This window comes from Panthera onca, chromosome X (genome assembly GCF_046562875.1).
Source record: "Panthera onca isolate mPanOnc1 chromosome X, mPanOnc1 haplotype 2, whole genome shotgun sequence".
In the NCBI taxonomy this organism is placed as follows: Eukaryota; Metazoa; Chordata; class Mammalia; order Carnivora; family Felidae; genus Panthera; species Panthera onca.
The window spans coordinates 96310579-96325266 of record NC_138357.1 but is presented as its reverse complement, the minus strand read 5'-3'; the positions used below and the strand labels follow the sequence as shown (position 1 = coordinate 96325266).

Below are 14688 nucleotides of genomic sequence, written 5' to 3'. Positions count from 1 at the left end.
CAGTCAAAAGACACATGGTTCAAAATGATTTACCATTTACGAAACCTCTTTGAAATGAACATCTCTATTTTAAATCACATTAACTTGGTTAAGAGCATACCGGTCGGTTAGGAGCAAAATTGCCTTAATTTCTCCCAAGCTCCAGCATTTGTGGGTTCTTACATTTTCTTCTATCTATAGGGCCCCCCTGCTTACTGAGGACCTTTTTGAAAATGTGGCTACTGAGGGATGTGATGTCGACACAACTTAGTGGGGAGGCATGGTAGGGAGGTCCTCAGACTAAAAATCTGAAGATCTTGCTTCCTGCCTTGGCTCTGCCAGTAATTTCTGGAGGCTAGACTTTCGTCTTCTGTAACAGGGAGTAGAGGCGTATTCTCGAAGCCCTTGAAAGTCAAAGCATAGTCTATGCACCAGCAACATCGCATCCCCTAGGGCAGAGACTCTCACACTGTCCATTTCACAGAACCCCTAGTGATTCTTTGATCCTACTCCTGAGCCAAAAATAACACCTGACCAACCCATGTATCGAGTAGTTAGTGATGTGAAATGTTGGGGTCTGGGAGTGAACAGCCAAGAAAGAATTCTTGAGATGTCTTTGGTGGAAAAAGGTGGTTTTGTGAAAGCACAGGGACAGGCAGGAAGAGCTTTCTGTGGGCAGAAAGAGCTGCACTGAGGGTGTGAGGAGTGGACTGGTTATATACTTTCAAAGTGGGAGGGGGTGAGGGATAGTATAAGCCTCTAAGGAATTTGGAAGCAAGATTTCCGGGACCTTGAGGGGCTAGCTGCTGTGAAAGGTAAGGGTATTTACATAGTCTAGTAAAACCTTAGTCACGAGACCCTTCAGATACATACCAGGGGGCCGTATGCTTGGAGGATGATTGCAAACATGTATCTTGCAGGGAGAGGGGGAGTGGTGGGTAGAGATAAAGGAAGTTTCCAAAGGGATTTTTATGTTAGAGACTTACAGGGTCCTGGAGGTCAGGCTGATGTCAAGCTAAGGTTGCCTTTTGCCTCTAGCAAAGTATTAGCATCAAGGCAGTTGAGTTCCTGGAGGAAAGTCACCCTGCCTGTCTCAGACTTGTCAATGGGCTGAAACGGAAAATTTAATTTTTTCTAGATTTCTTTTGCCTTTGTTTTCCACATCAGTTAGGTTAAAAAACTTAATAAGCACTGCTATGCAAACAACTTAGTAGACAGGTGGAACAATAATACACATACATTGAAAGAAAAATATTTTTATTCCACTCTTCAATAGCTCTTATTCCTTACTAATGGGATGTGGTTGCCGGTTGGGCACTTCACAACTTGTCAAATCTTGGACTCTGATTGAACAGCACCTCTTTTATTTCCTGTTCCACATTGATTTTTATGCAGCACTTTTTTTTTTCTTCACGGCAACTGTCAAAAACTCAGCTTCACACCGTTAGGACTTACCTGAAAAGAATAAATTGTGATTTAATGTTGACATCGTGAACTACCGTAAACAGTTTGCACCATGTCTGATAGATGTCGCTGTGTTTCCCTTGAAACTTTAAAATATCCTGTACTGCCCCTGTGCATGTGCTGCGGTACTCTGGGATGCCTCAATACACATTTTGGAAGCTGTGGGCCTAGGCGTTTGTTAGAAAAGCAGACTCTCAGACCCCACTGGGGACTAACTGGACCCGAATCATCATTTGACAGAGATCCCCAGGTGATTTATGTGCAATTAAAGTTTGAAAAGCACTGCTCAAAGCCACCTGTTATTATGAAAAATTTGTTGCGTTTTAGGACTGGGAAAGACAAATTAGATCACTCATTAGGCTCTCTTGAAATTATCATTTTTAAGTAATCATGGAATTCTTAAGCCCTAGACTCCAGCTGAGAAGAGATGCTAGGCACATCACCCACATCCTGTTCTTTGATCGGTCTCTACTCTGAGTAACTAGAGGAACATGATGACTTTTGTTAGGCATATCTGAAAAGTGGGAAGCCTGGGCTCTCTTTGTACTCACTATAATCCTTCCCACTAGTTCACAGACAGGGCTTTTGAAACTACTGGGTCACTCATGAAAGCCTTTCAAGTGGTCTCTTGCGACAGTTGTGTTGCTAAGATACAGTTTGGGCACTCAAGGATACTTTTGTTACATTTAATTTAAATATGTCCCTTGCCATTTATTCATTCGGGTAGATTTGGACTGTTTTTCTCTCACATTTTATTTTATTTGTTGGTTGGTGTGTAATTTTTTTGCTTACTCTCCGATTTTGTGGGTTGTTATTTTATAGAGGTTTACAAAGTTCTGGTCTCATACTACCCATGTGACCACAACAGCTGCTCAGGGAATTCACAACAGCCAAGGGTATATGATGTTCTTCTGGCCTGCCCTTGTTAAAGCTGCCGTTACGGCTTCCCAGAGACTGATGGGATGCTCTCTGGGGGTGTCAGAGAGGAAACCTTGTGTCTCCTGCTAGCACAGAATATATGAGCTTTTCTTTGTCCTGATGGATGCATTCTAGACCTTGAAGTAGACAGACCTTGAGTCTACCAGTGAGAAAGGTGAAAGCTACATGAATCGGGAGAGGATGTGGGATTGGAAATGCCTCAGTGACCCTGTATTCATTAGAAGTGAACAAACAAAGGCTATTTGCCACCCAGAAAGGCAATGCTTCCCTTCTCAGCAAGTTTCCTGCCTCCCTTACTAATGCTCCTTAAATCTTCTTGTCCCTTCCCAGGCTTGGACTTTATACAATACCAGAGAAACAAGCAAAACAAGTGATTTTTGCTTTCTTCTCTCACCCTACACCTTCCTGCTCATTATAACGAATAAGAATTGTAATTGAATGAGGGGGGTGGCTTCTGTGAGGAGACAATGAGAATAACACCGGACACCTGTCTTCATCTCGTTTATTCCAGACCAGCCTTAACAGCATGATGAGTGTTTACAGTGAAACAGGAGACTATGGCAACGTGAAGGTCAGTGGTGAAATCCTTCTTCACATCAGCTACTGCTACAAAACTGGCGGGCTCTACATTTTTGTCAAGAACTGCAGAAATCTGGCCATAGGAGATGAAAAGAAACAGAGGACGGATGCGTAAGCATATAGCATATTCCTCAGACTCTTTCAATCACTGCTTCCTTTGTCAGTATGTGTGTTTTTGTTTCAGAAGACTCTTAGCATTCCTTTTGATTCGGAGCCTTTTCAGGAGGTTGTCCCTTTTCTCCTGTGCTACACTTCCAGATATTCTCTTAGGTGTACATATAACGATTTTGTCTGTGATTATCTGAGTTTTTAAAAAGCTGTTAGTCACCGTGATTCAGGACTGGCACATTTGTAGTTTACGCAGAGGCAGCCGTTTGAGATACAGGCTGGCTGACACATGGGCACCCCCCAGGATATGTGAGTGTCCTGTTCTGGGAGAACCTCCAGAGAAAATCACCAAGCTGTTAACCCACTTGAACGACTCAAAAGGACAATTTTGAGGCTCTCAGGATTCCAGGTATCAGCTGGGAGGCAGATGGGGACCATGACACATTGGAAGGGAACCAGATGAAAGATGTGTCAGTGCTTCCCAAGATCACTGCCAGGTTTGCTGGTTTACTAGGAGGACTCCCGGAACTCCACATGTAGTGATAATCAGCAAAGAAAAAAGGCATATGTGGTGAAGTTCTAAAGAATCCAGGCTTAAACCTCCAAGTGTCCTTTCCCACTGGAATTACACAGGATGTGCTTAATTTTCCCAGCAACAAGTTATGGCAGCATATGTACAATGTTGTCCACCAGAGGAGCTCATTTAGAGACTCAGTTGGTCACATACCAAAATTCCAGTGTCCCAGAAGGAGAGCAGGTGTTCTGCATAAGCCATATTATTTTTACACATAGTTTAGTCACAGTGAGCCCCTTTATCTGTTCTGGAAGTGATGAGAATCCTCCCGGAATCCAAGTTTCCAGATGCCAGCCAACCGCTAACCTTGTAAGCAAGCGTTTCTCAGGACAGCAAAATGAGGCCTGCTGTGTTATGTCACCCCTTTCCTTCATAATAGGTGACCTAGGTTCAATACACAACTCAAAGAAGCTGTTTCCAAGTGTCTTAAGATCAGAGAATAGTTTGGTCTACCTACTTCCTCAGCTAACTATCAGTGGGCTTCAGGACCAATATAGTCATTTAGAGTAGCATGGAAACAGGTCATTTAGAGCTCTGGTAGATGTGCTTCACCATCTTGTACATTGCAGTCTTGTACATTTCTAAGTTTGCCTTGACTTGGATGCCCCCGCTCCAAGAGACTCCTGGGATAGCTCAACACAAGGTGTTGGGTAGAATTGTTACTGTGACATCAGGTTATGATTTCCTATTTGTTCTTTTCCGTCATTTTCCTTCATTTACCCATCACCATTGATTCCACTCATCTTAAGTCCTGGCATCTGAATGGAGAAGACTACAACCCTGTGGTATTTTCTGAGACCATTGATCCTATAAATAGATGACATTTATTGAGTAGTATAATATGTCAGCTCCCTGTACGTATCAACCAATTTAATTCTTAGAATGCTATAAGTTACTGTTACTATCCCAGTTTTACAGATGAAGAAACTGAGGCATAGAGAGGTTAAGTAATTTCTTGAGTTTACCAAAACCAGTGAGGCATGGAGTGATTCAGACCTAGTTGGATCGACTCCAGAGCCCACACTATTTATCACTATACTACTTTTCTCTTATTGAAGGTCCAGAGTTATATTTTAAGGTGTCCTGCTGTGCAGACTATATTCTCTTTGGGTTTCTCATGTGTGCTGGCCTATTCCTTTCACCTCTTTTATTCGCTGAAGTCCCTATTTCTTGCAAAGTAAAAGTTTCCCAATAATTACTTTCATGTGTTATCGTTTACAGTTATGTCAAGTCGTACCTTCTTCCTGACAAGTCCAGAAACAACAAACGCAAGACCAAGATCAGAACAGGCACCAATCCAGAATTCAACGAGACATTAAAGGTAAGTACGTGCGCTCTCGTATTAACTCAGGTGATACTGTTCACACCCTCATTGGGTTTAAAAGTAACTTTGGAGGATTTGCATGTCCAGGCGTAAATATCTTTTAGAAAAGTAGAATGTGAATAAATTAGTGTAATACCCTTGGCTTTCCTGACAGTTCTTGGAAGAGAACAACTGTAAATCGCTCTTACTCTGCTTATTTCTCTGCTGCTGCTAAAGTTACACCTTAAGTAAATATGATCCAGTGAAATTACATTTGAGCTGGTGCATCTTGTCTAAAAGACATTTCACACTTGGGAAAGCTATTTTTTTGCCTAGTTCCCCTTAAGAGGAGTTTGTCACAATTTTGACACTAACTCAGGAAGTCACTTTGTACACACTCATTGTTCTGCTAGCACAGCATGAATATGTACTGTTTCTTGTGAGCTTTCAGAATTTGGCTAAATTTAGGCTTGTGGGTAATGAACAGTGGAGATGCAAGGTTGGATTTGGCTAGTCTCCAATCCTAGAGACATTACTTTTCCCCATGGGTTTCTATGTGACAACCCCTTCTCTCACCCTGGGCCAATCTAGCCTGGTAAGAACGATCTGAGGAGACTGGAATGTAGAAGTTATTGCTAGTTGCAGGGAAATTTATCGACCTTGTGCCCAGAGTGATGGAGTCAGAGTCCACCATAGCGGGAAATTGGTGAATGGGAACATCCATCAGTGGGGTCACGTTTAGAAGCAGGAGCCAATATGAAGATAGATCAAAATGGGAACGAATGAATATAGGCAGGGGGTGAATCCAGTGGCCATAATAGGATAGCAAAGCTGAGTCCAAGCAGAATAGATAGAGTGACCTGGCAAATTCAGGAAGCAGGAAGCCAAGGTTAACCATGTCAGGAAAAGTAAGGACAGGTACGGATGTAAATCCAAGATCAAGAAGAGGTCTGAAGTGTGTCTCAGGTGGTAGTTGCAAGCAGGAGATTTGAGGGTGTGTAGGCATGAGTCAGTGGATAATGTTCTGCTGGAAAAAGAAAAGCTACCCCAGCAATATTTTCTTTCTGCTCAGTCTACATATTTGTCTCTTTATTCCTGCACTTATGCTACCCTTTATGGAGTTTGGTGTTTGCAAGTTTCTCACTTATTGTAGACTCTGGGTCTGTCGTTCTCTCTTGTCCAGCAAGAGAGCAGATGCAGGATTGAAATGTGAGAGAGGCTAATGTCCCAGAGGAGAAAAGTGCCCAGAGTAAGGGTCCTTGCTCCGTTTTTATTAGGATCAGAAGGCTTATATGCTAACTAATTTGGATGTAAATTAAAAAAATAAAATAAAATTGAAAATAAAAAAAAAGGAAGGCTTATAAGCCTGATGGGTGTGCACAAAGAGACAATGAAACTGTGAACATTAACTCATAGGCATGGGGGCAAGGGGGTTTTGAAGATACGTGGTGTTAGGGGTTTGGGTCAATACAAAACAAAATTCTGGTGCTAGGCATAAGGTTGTTTATAGCATACATGAGGCCCCACCTGTTTACCTAAACTGGCCTAGGGCGCAAGAAAGACGGAGCATGCTACCTCAGGGCCAACAAGGCACCTTTCTTTTGCTAATTAGCTCCACTCTTGGCAACTTTGCCCCGCTGGGGTCTAAAGTCCTGTTTACCTGTTTACCTATTTTGGTCCTTCCTTCCTGTGAAAGCAGCTTTCTGCTGTTGTATTAAGTTGAGGGGCGTTTCCACCCTGAATTCCTAATCTTGTTTACCTCAGTTTTCATGCTTTCGTCCTGAGGCCTTTCTATTCCTATATCTTTGTCCTATACTGGGGGCCTTTGCCCTGTTTACCTAATCTTGTTTACCCAAACTTGGGTGTGTTCATCCTATGACTTTCTAATTCTTTATGCCTCCTTAACCCATCAGTGCAAGCTCAGGGAATTCCTAAGCTTATTCCCCACACTCACTGACAACACTTTTCTGGATTTGGGGGTTCTCATTATGAATAAAATAAAAGAAGTTGGAGGGCACCTGAGTGGCTCCATTGGTCGAGTGTCTGACTTCGGCTCAGGTCATGATGTCACGGTTCATGAGTTTGAGTCCCTTGTCGGGCTCTATGCTGACAGCTCAGAGCCTGGAGCCTACTTCGGATTCTGTGTCTCCCTCTCCATCTCTGCCCCTCCCCTGCTAGTGTGCTCTCTCGCTCGCTCACTCTCTCTCTCTCTCTCAAAAATAAATAAACATTAAAAAAAAAAAGTTGGAGAGTTGATATATCAAACCTTAAGCTTACAGAGTAGATGTTGGAAAAATGATTAGCAAATGAAACCCAAGTAAAACTGGAAAGGAGACAAGCTTCATCACTTATTAATATATTTGAAGTTTACTGACTTTGTCCTCAATGATTTGCTGAAATATCTTTCAGCGCGAGGTCTAACACAAAATCAGTTTATGGAATAGAACCCCAGTTGTAGCGTAAACAAAGAAAAATAAAGTTTTTGTGTTTGTTGTTCATATTATAATGTTATAATGCATATTGTGTATGCATTATATATAATGTTCATATTATAAGGTTCATAATGCATATCCGAAAGATGGTGGAAATACATTTCAGCCCGTTGTAGAATTGGGCAGAGCCCTCCATGTGGAGTGTGATGTTGTGAATCTCATTTGCAGTACACCATCAGCCATACCCAGCTGGAAACAAGAACTCTGCAGCTCTCAGTCTGGCATTATGATCGATTTGGACGTAACAGCTTCCTTGGGGAGGTGGAGATTCCTTTTGACTCATGGAATTTTGAAAATCCAAGTGATGAGTGGTTTGTGCTTCAGCCCAAGGTAGGAAATGCTTCCAGATTAATTAAACAGTTTTGCAGTGAGACAAGTTATGAACAAAATTGATGTCATAGGCCTAAAGAATCTGAAGACTTCTAATATTCAAGTGATAATCTGAACAGATTAGTGCAGCTAATTTTGGAATAATATAATAAACGTAAATCTGTTCCTTGGAACTCCTCCTTTAATACAGACTGTATAATGCAAGTCACATAGTCATGTATATTATTAATTTGACTTGCTAAAAATGTATTCATCATTTGCAGGTCTCCATGGATAAACAAAAGGAATGCATTATGTGATCCTATCATAATAGAAAGTACTCAATTTCACATAAGCAAAAACAGATCCATAGAGCCAATCGGTATCAAAGCATTCTCTCTATTCCTGATTCTCCACTATTCAGACAGACCGAAGCAGGAGTGATCTTGCCTTGGCTCACATAAGGAAGTAACCAGTAGCTAAAGTATCTGGTTTTCTACATTCCCACTTTTGAGATTCTTAACCTAGGTCTTGAGTTATATTCGGAAAAGCCATCTTAAAGCTGATTCTAGAAATTAAGTGCAATATAGCATGTTCTGAACTAGACCAGCAGTACCTTGGATTCACTCTATGCAACGGAGTCTCTCTACAGTAATTTTTTAAGTCAAAAGTGAGATTTAAAAAAAAAGGTCACATTTACGTAACCAAAGATTGTTCTTTATATACAGAGAGGCAAAAAGAACATGATGGTAAAGATAGTAGACTCAAATCAGACTTTCGGGGTTCAGTCCTGGCTTCGTGACTGTCTGTGTGACCTTAGGCAAATTATTTAACTTCCCAGGCTTTGGTGTTCTCATTTGTGATACAATAATTGGATATATCTTACTGGGATGTTCTGAGGCTTGAAGAAGCACTCTATATGATGCTTACAGTACTGCGTCAGGCACATTTTAAGCTCTCAGTCAATGCTAGGTAGTATTTATGTTACATTATAGTCCCTATGTTGCAAGTGACAGAAACCCCAGCTCATACTGCTCAAAAAATAAAAGGAAATTATTGGCCAGTGATTATCAAGCATGGCTTGATCCAGATGCTCAAATCTTATCAAGGCCCTGGACACTCTTGGTCTCTCTTCTGTCTGTCGGCTTCATCTTTAGACCTCATTGCAGTTGGCTTCCCTCACTGGTTCCAGTATGCTTCTCTTGGCCACTACAACACCTGGAAGCCTCTCATGCTTGCACCACACTGTCCAGGAGAAGAAAGATTTCCTACTCCTCCAGCAGTCCAACCAGTGCCCTGGGCCTGGTTCTCATTCTGATTACATCAGTTGCCCATCCTAAGCTAATTGCTGTGGCCGGCCGGGGAGGTGGGGTACATCAGCTGACTTAAGACGATCAGAACCTACTCTGGTCCTGAAGGTGGTATTGCCCCAAAGGAAATCTAAAGGAATGGTGGGTGAGTGGATGCCAGACAGCAAAACATGCATTGATCATCATCAATAGCAGCACTGTTCACAGCTAAAGGTACAACAAACATTGTGAGATAAGTGTCATTATTTCCGTGTTATGTGTGGAGATTGAGGCTCAGAAGTTACATACAGCTTTCTGGTGGAGTTTTATAATTGTAGACCTTAAGCTTGGTGTGAATAATTCATGGAAAATCTTCGGGAAGTATATTTGGGCTGGGGTAAAGTGATAATAAAATATAATAAAAGTCCTTAAAATAACTGCAAGCCCATGACTCACATAAATATGATAAAAATAGGAAGTGCAATATTAACAAGAAATAAGTCCACAGTAGAATTAGCATTCCCCTGACATGAACTAGGGGAAATATTTGGTCATCACAACACTAAGTCTCTTGGAATTGAATGACAAGCCCTACAATAAAGGATAGCACTTAATCTGACTTAACAGTCTCCTGTCACTTTCTTCCTTTTGTGCATAATGGGTGAGCACCATAGACTCTTAAGTTAGAAGATGTTCGAGACATTATGCGATGCAGGACACAGATGAAGGACAAGTAACATTCATTTCAATACATAAAATTGTCTGTCATAAATTTAACATTAAAACACAGAGGGGGTATTTGGAAAACAACTTGGAGGCTTCCAGACAGTTGCCTGGAAATGGTTGAAGGATGTGCACTGGGGCGCTATCTGAGCTCTCCCAGGCATCCTCTGTGCTCAGGGACCAACCACTTTCCGTGGCAATCACCTTCACATTACCACCGAGTGATTTCACTTTCTATCGTAAGGGAGAAGTAGTTCTCTGAGCCTGCTCAAAAGTTCTGATTGCATTTAATGTCTTTCCAGAGAAAGGAGCTCTGACTCCTCGGTCCTCTACCAGGTCGCCTTGGATTCCTTTCACCATGACTGTTAGGAGTTTTGTCTCCAACAGCTTTCACCTGAGTCTCTGTTTAGAAGCCTCTCCTCAGGCTACTGTAGCTTTTTCTCACGTGAGCAGAGATCCAGAAGCTCCTAGGAGCTTACATACGCCCTGCCACAAGGCAACCCTTTACCAATAACTAATAGATGAGGGAGTCTGAAAGCACAGTTAATTCCCTGAGAGCGGCGGGGGGGGGGGGGGGGGGGGGAAGGAGTGGTGCCCCAAGGCATTACTTAGACTCTACAGCTTTGCTGCCAGATCAGGCTATGCCCTTACCTGGCTTCCTCTCCTTCCCTGACCTTTTTCCCATCACCCCTTGGCTGGTCTGTCCTGGGAGCAATTCTTTTGTTGAGGGCTTTATTTTTATTTTTTATTTTTTAAATTTAAATCCAAGTTAACAGAGTGTACTAATAATTTCAGGAATAGAATTTAGTGATTCAGCACTTGCATATAGCCCCTAGTATTCATCCCAACAAGTGCCTTCCTTAATGCCCCTCACCCCTTTAGCCTTCTCCCCGCCCAACACCCCGCCAGCAACCCTCAGTTTGTCCTCTGTATTTAAGAGTCTCTTATGTTTCTCTCCCTCTCTGTTTTTTATCTTATTTTTGCTTCCCTTCCCTTATGTGCATCTGTTTTGTATCTTAAATTCCACATATGAGTGAAATCATGTATTTGTCTTTCTCTGACTGACTTATTTGGCTTAGCATAATACGTTCTAGTTCCATCCATGTTCTTGCAAATGGCAAGATTTCATTCTTTTTGATCACCGAGTAATATTCCACTGTGTGTGTGTGTGTGTGTGTGTGTGTGTGTGTGTGTGTACATATATATATATATATATATACACACACACACACACCCCATCTTCTTTATCCATTTATCAGTCGATGGACGTTTGGGCTCTTTCCATAGTTAGGCCTTTGTTCACAGTGCTGCTATAAACATTGGGGTGCATGTGCCTCATCGAATCGGCACTCTGGGAGCAATTCTTAATAAGTCACGTGCATAAGAATGCTCACTTCAGAGTCAGCTTCTGGGGAACTCAATATAGTTCACGTCTCTAATCCAGATCATCTTTCTCTGCAAAGAAATAGATGACACCTATGGATACATATAAGTGTCTCTGACACGCATAGAGGAAAGCCCGCAGATTCGGCCTCGCTTAGGTGCCATGCCTTCCAGAAATGGGGAGGGCAGGTGCACCATAACTCTGTACACTGCCTCCTGTCCCTTAGTGGCCCGTCCTCAGGAGGAGCTGTATGGGCTCTGTAGTGACAGCTATGAGAGCTGTCACTTCATTTTCAGTCTCCTGTCTCAGACACTTCAAGGCAGTAGTCACTTCATCAGCTGTACCTACAGGATGAGCAGCCCGGAGTCTTGATGTTTTCTTGTAGATTATCCAGCTGAGGAGGTAAAGTGTAAGCTGCAGAGAACCAATTTCTTTAGGGATAGAGGATCAGAATTAATAGTCCTTTAAAGCATTTGGAAATACTGACATCCTTTTGCAGTGGGAATACTGGAAGGACAGAGTGCCTTATTTCTTATTGACTCTGTGTTAGTGGAAGTCCCTTGCCACCTGCCTTTGTCTTTGCTAGGTCTTACAGCACTAAGCCGGTGAGGAGGCTGGTGCAGACAGAGAAAGAGCTCAAGATGTCACGCGTACCGCAAAGTAGTTTCACAGTATAACTTCTATTTCGCTGCATGACATGAGCTTGTTTATTAGCTGTAACTCATTATCTTTCTGAAAGGCATGTTAGGTAGTTAGACAAGAAGTGTTTGTCAGTATGAATTGCCTTTCATGTCTTCCCAGAAGGTGCTATTATAAAAACAAGGAGCTTTGAAAACCCACAGCAAGCTCAAGTGTTTTCCAAGGAAATCTTCTCTGTTCTGCCTTCAGGCAGAGAGTAAATGTAAGTTCCTGTGAAATTATTACCTAGCTAAAAGGCTCTCTCTGTATTTGGCAGTTTGGGCAGACACTTGTCCATAATTTATTACCACCACCTTACACCTATAAATGTACTAGAAACTCCGCTTTCAACTCTGATGGAATGTGGATCTCTCTCTCTTTTCAAAACGCAGACGATAACAGGTGTTACCTGATGACGCCACACCTCTGCTTGGTCCGCTGCCTTCACTGGTTCCCAACTGCTTATGGATATGGTTTGAATAAATCCTAACCCATCACCCTGGTACTTAGTGGCCCCTTGATATGGCCCAGCCTTCTGTAACAGAGGAGGATGCCAGTGCTCTACCTGTACCCCCACATTCATGCATATGTGGTTCCCCATGGCTTTCATTCACATAAGCCAACACCTGCCAGTCTTTGTAGGGGAGGAGCCAGCCCTTAAGCTGCTGATGTGGTCTTGGTCTGTGGGAGTGGAAAGCCAGAGCAGCCTGAGTAAGTTTCCTGGAGGTTGAGGGCAGAGCCCTTGATCAGTAAGTGATGGGTGAAGGAACATACATAATAAACACTCTGATTCCCTTGTCTCTGGTTGAGACAGCTCTGACATGTGATCTGTCTTGTCTCCAAAGCTCCCTTGTGGAACTGAGCAAGTTGCTCACCATATAAAACTTTGCCTGATATCACAGCCTTCTTAAGTCTGTCTTCATTTTGTGGTCCCACTTCTCCACTCCCTTTCCTAATAAAACACTCTAAGATAAAGTTGTGTCTTAAAGTCTTCCAGGCAACCCAGAGTAGACACCTTGTTTCCATCCTCCTTGCAACAACCTCCCTTCACACACACCTCTAATCACACCTGACTTCCTACCAGTTCTTAAACACATTTTATACAGTCCCCACTATATTTTGCTCGTGAGTATCTTGCTCATACTTCTTTCTTAACCCAGACTGACCTTCTTCCCATCCTGTATTTATCAGTCATCATATCTCCTCTCCTTTAAGCACCAAGCAAAGGCCACCTCTTTATCCCAATCTAGATTATTCTCTTCCCACAGTAGTTTCTTTGCATCTGTATCAGAGCAACTGTCATCCTTTGACCTGAGTTTGAAATAGTAGGTCAGTTAATAAAACCACAGAAATTACATACCTACAAACATGCACCCCCAGTGCATTTCTTAATCATTTATTTTAACTTAAATGTGCATTTATTTTAAAGTCTTCTAATATAGTAATAATTCATTTTGTTTGAGTATAGTTTCAGTGATTAGAATTCTTCCATATCTTCCTGGCATAAATTCTGACCTTAATGCATTATAATCAGTAATTTCTAGTTTGAGCTTTTCTAAAGTGCAATAAGAACCTAAGAATGCTTTCAAAGTAAACCAAACATAAAAGCTTTCTAAATATTCATGATTATTTTTTTCAGTTTATTTTTTCATTTTATTTATTTTAGAGAGAGAGAAAGCATTCATGAGCAGGAGAGGGGTAGGGGGTGGGGAGGGGGGGGCGGAATCCCAAGCAGGCTCCACGCTCAGCATGGAGCTTGACGTGGGGCTCGTTCTAATGACCCTCGGATCATGACTCCAGCCAAAATCAAGAGTCCAACGCTCAACCTATTGAGCCACCCAGTGCCCCTCATGATTGTTTTCTAATCTTTTACAGCTTTGAGCCCAAACATAACCCAATAGCAAATTTATTTTCAAATACTTAGGTCTTCAGAAGTATTCGGCTTAATTTTGGGGCGCCTGGGTGGCTCAGTCGGTTAAGCGTCCGACTTCAGCTCAAGTCATGATCTCGCAGTCTGTGAGTTTGAGCCCCGCACCGGGCTCTGTGCTGCCAGCTCAGAGCCTGGAGCCTGCTTCAGATTCTGTGTCTCCCTCTCTCTCTGCCTCTCCCCTGCTCATACTCTGTCTCTCTCAAAAATAAATAAATATTTTTTAAAAATTAAAAATATTCAGCTTAATTTTTATAGTAGTAGTTGTCTTTTTCTTCTCTTTAGTGTATTAATATTAACTTATATAATTAGAACCACAAACATGCCTGGCATAAAGAGCCTGGGAGACTAATTCACCTAGCTTTTGATGAGCACAGTTCAGCTGATAGAAGTAGGCATGCATGGTCTTTGTATAGAGGATCTGCTCTTCATTGGGAATGGAGAACATTAATCTGATGAATCAGTTAAATAAGGGCAGATTAACAGAGCTTCTGTTGAATATATGTCTCCTGGATAGAGTGAAAACTCATAGAAAGCAAGGTCTGTGTCTTATGTGTCCCTACAGCACTCAGCAAAATGCCTTAAAAGCATTACTACAAGAAGGTGTTCCATATGTGTTGGTAGAATTGAATGCGTTGCATTATACCATTTTTCTGAGCAGAAGGTGGTTTAATAATGTAAGATGTTGGTATGTCAGAAGATGACATTGCCTTGGAATTTCTGAGCAAGAATGCCAAAAATATCCCAAGACATTAGTATATGTGCTGCCAAAGCAAGCACATATCCCAAAGACATTAGATACATGCAGGCTACAGGATAACTCACTCCACTGAATTTCTTTGGTATGTGTTTATAATGCTACAGGACTTTATCTGTACTATTTTCTACTCTCATAAGAATTCAAGACTGGGGGCACCTGGGTGGCTCAGTCTGTTAAGCG

General features: G+C 42.1%; 1 protein-coding gene across 5 annotated transcripts in view; it reads left to right on the top strand.

Moving 5' to 3' along the window:
• Positions 1 to 14688, top strand: part of SYTL5 (synaptotagmin like 5) — a 112323-nt gene that overhangs the window by 83474 nt on the left and 14161 nt on the right. For all 5 annotated transcript variants that reach the window (XR_014136629.1, XM_081792366.1, XM_081792364.1 and 2 more), the window contains 3 exons: positions 2894 to 3072; positions 4865 to 4964; positions 7607 to 7768. Coding sequence is in view for 4 of the 5 variants with exons in the window: in XM_081792366.1 (XP_081648492.1) it covers positions 2894 to 3072; positions 4865 to 4964; positions 7607 to 7768 (441 nt within the window). In the remaining variant the exon portion in view is untranslated. The remainder of the gene's footprint in view (positions 1 to 2893; positions 3073 to 4864; positions 4965 to 7606; positions 7769 to 14688) is intronic.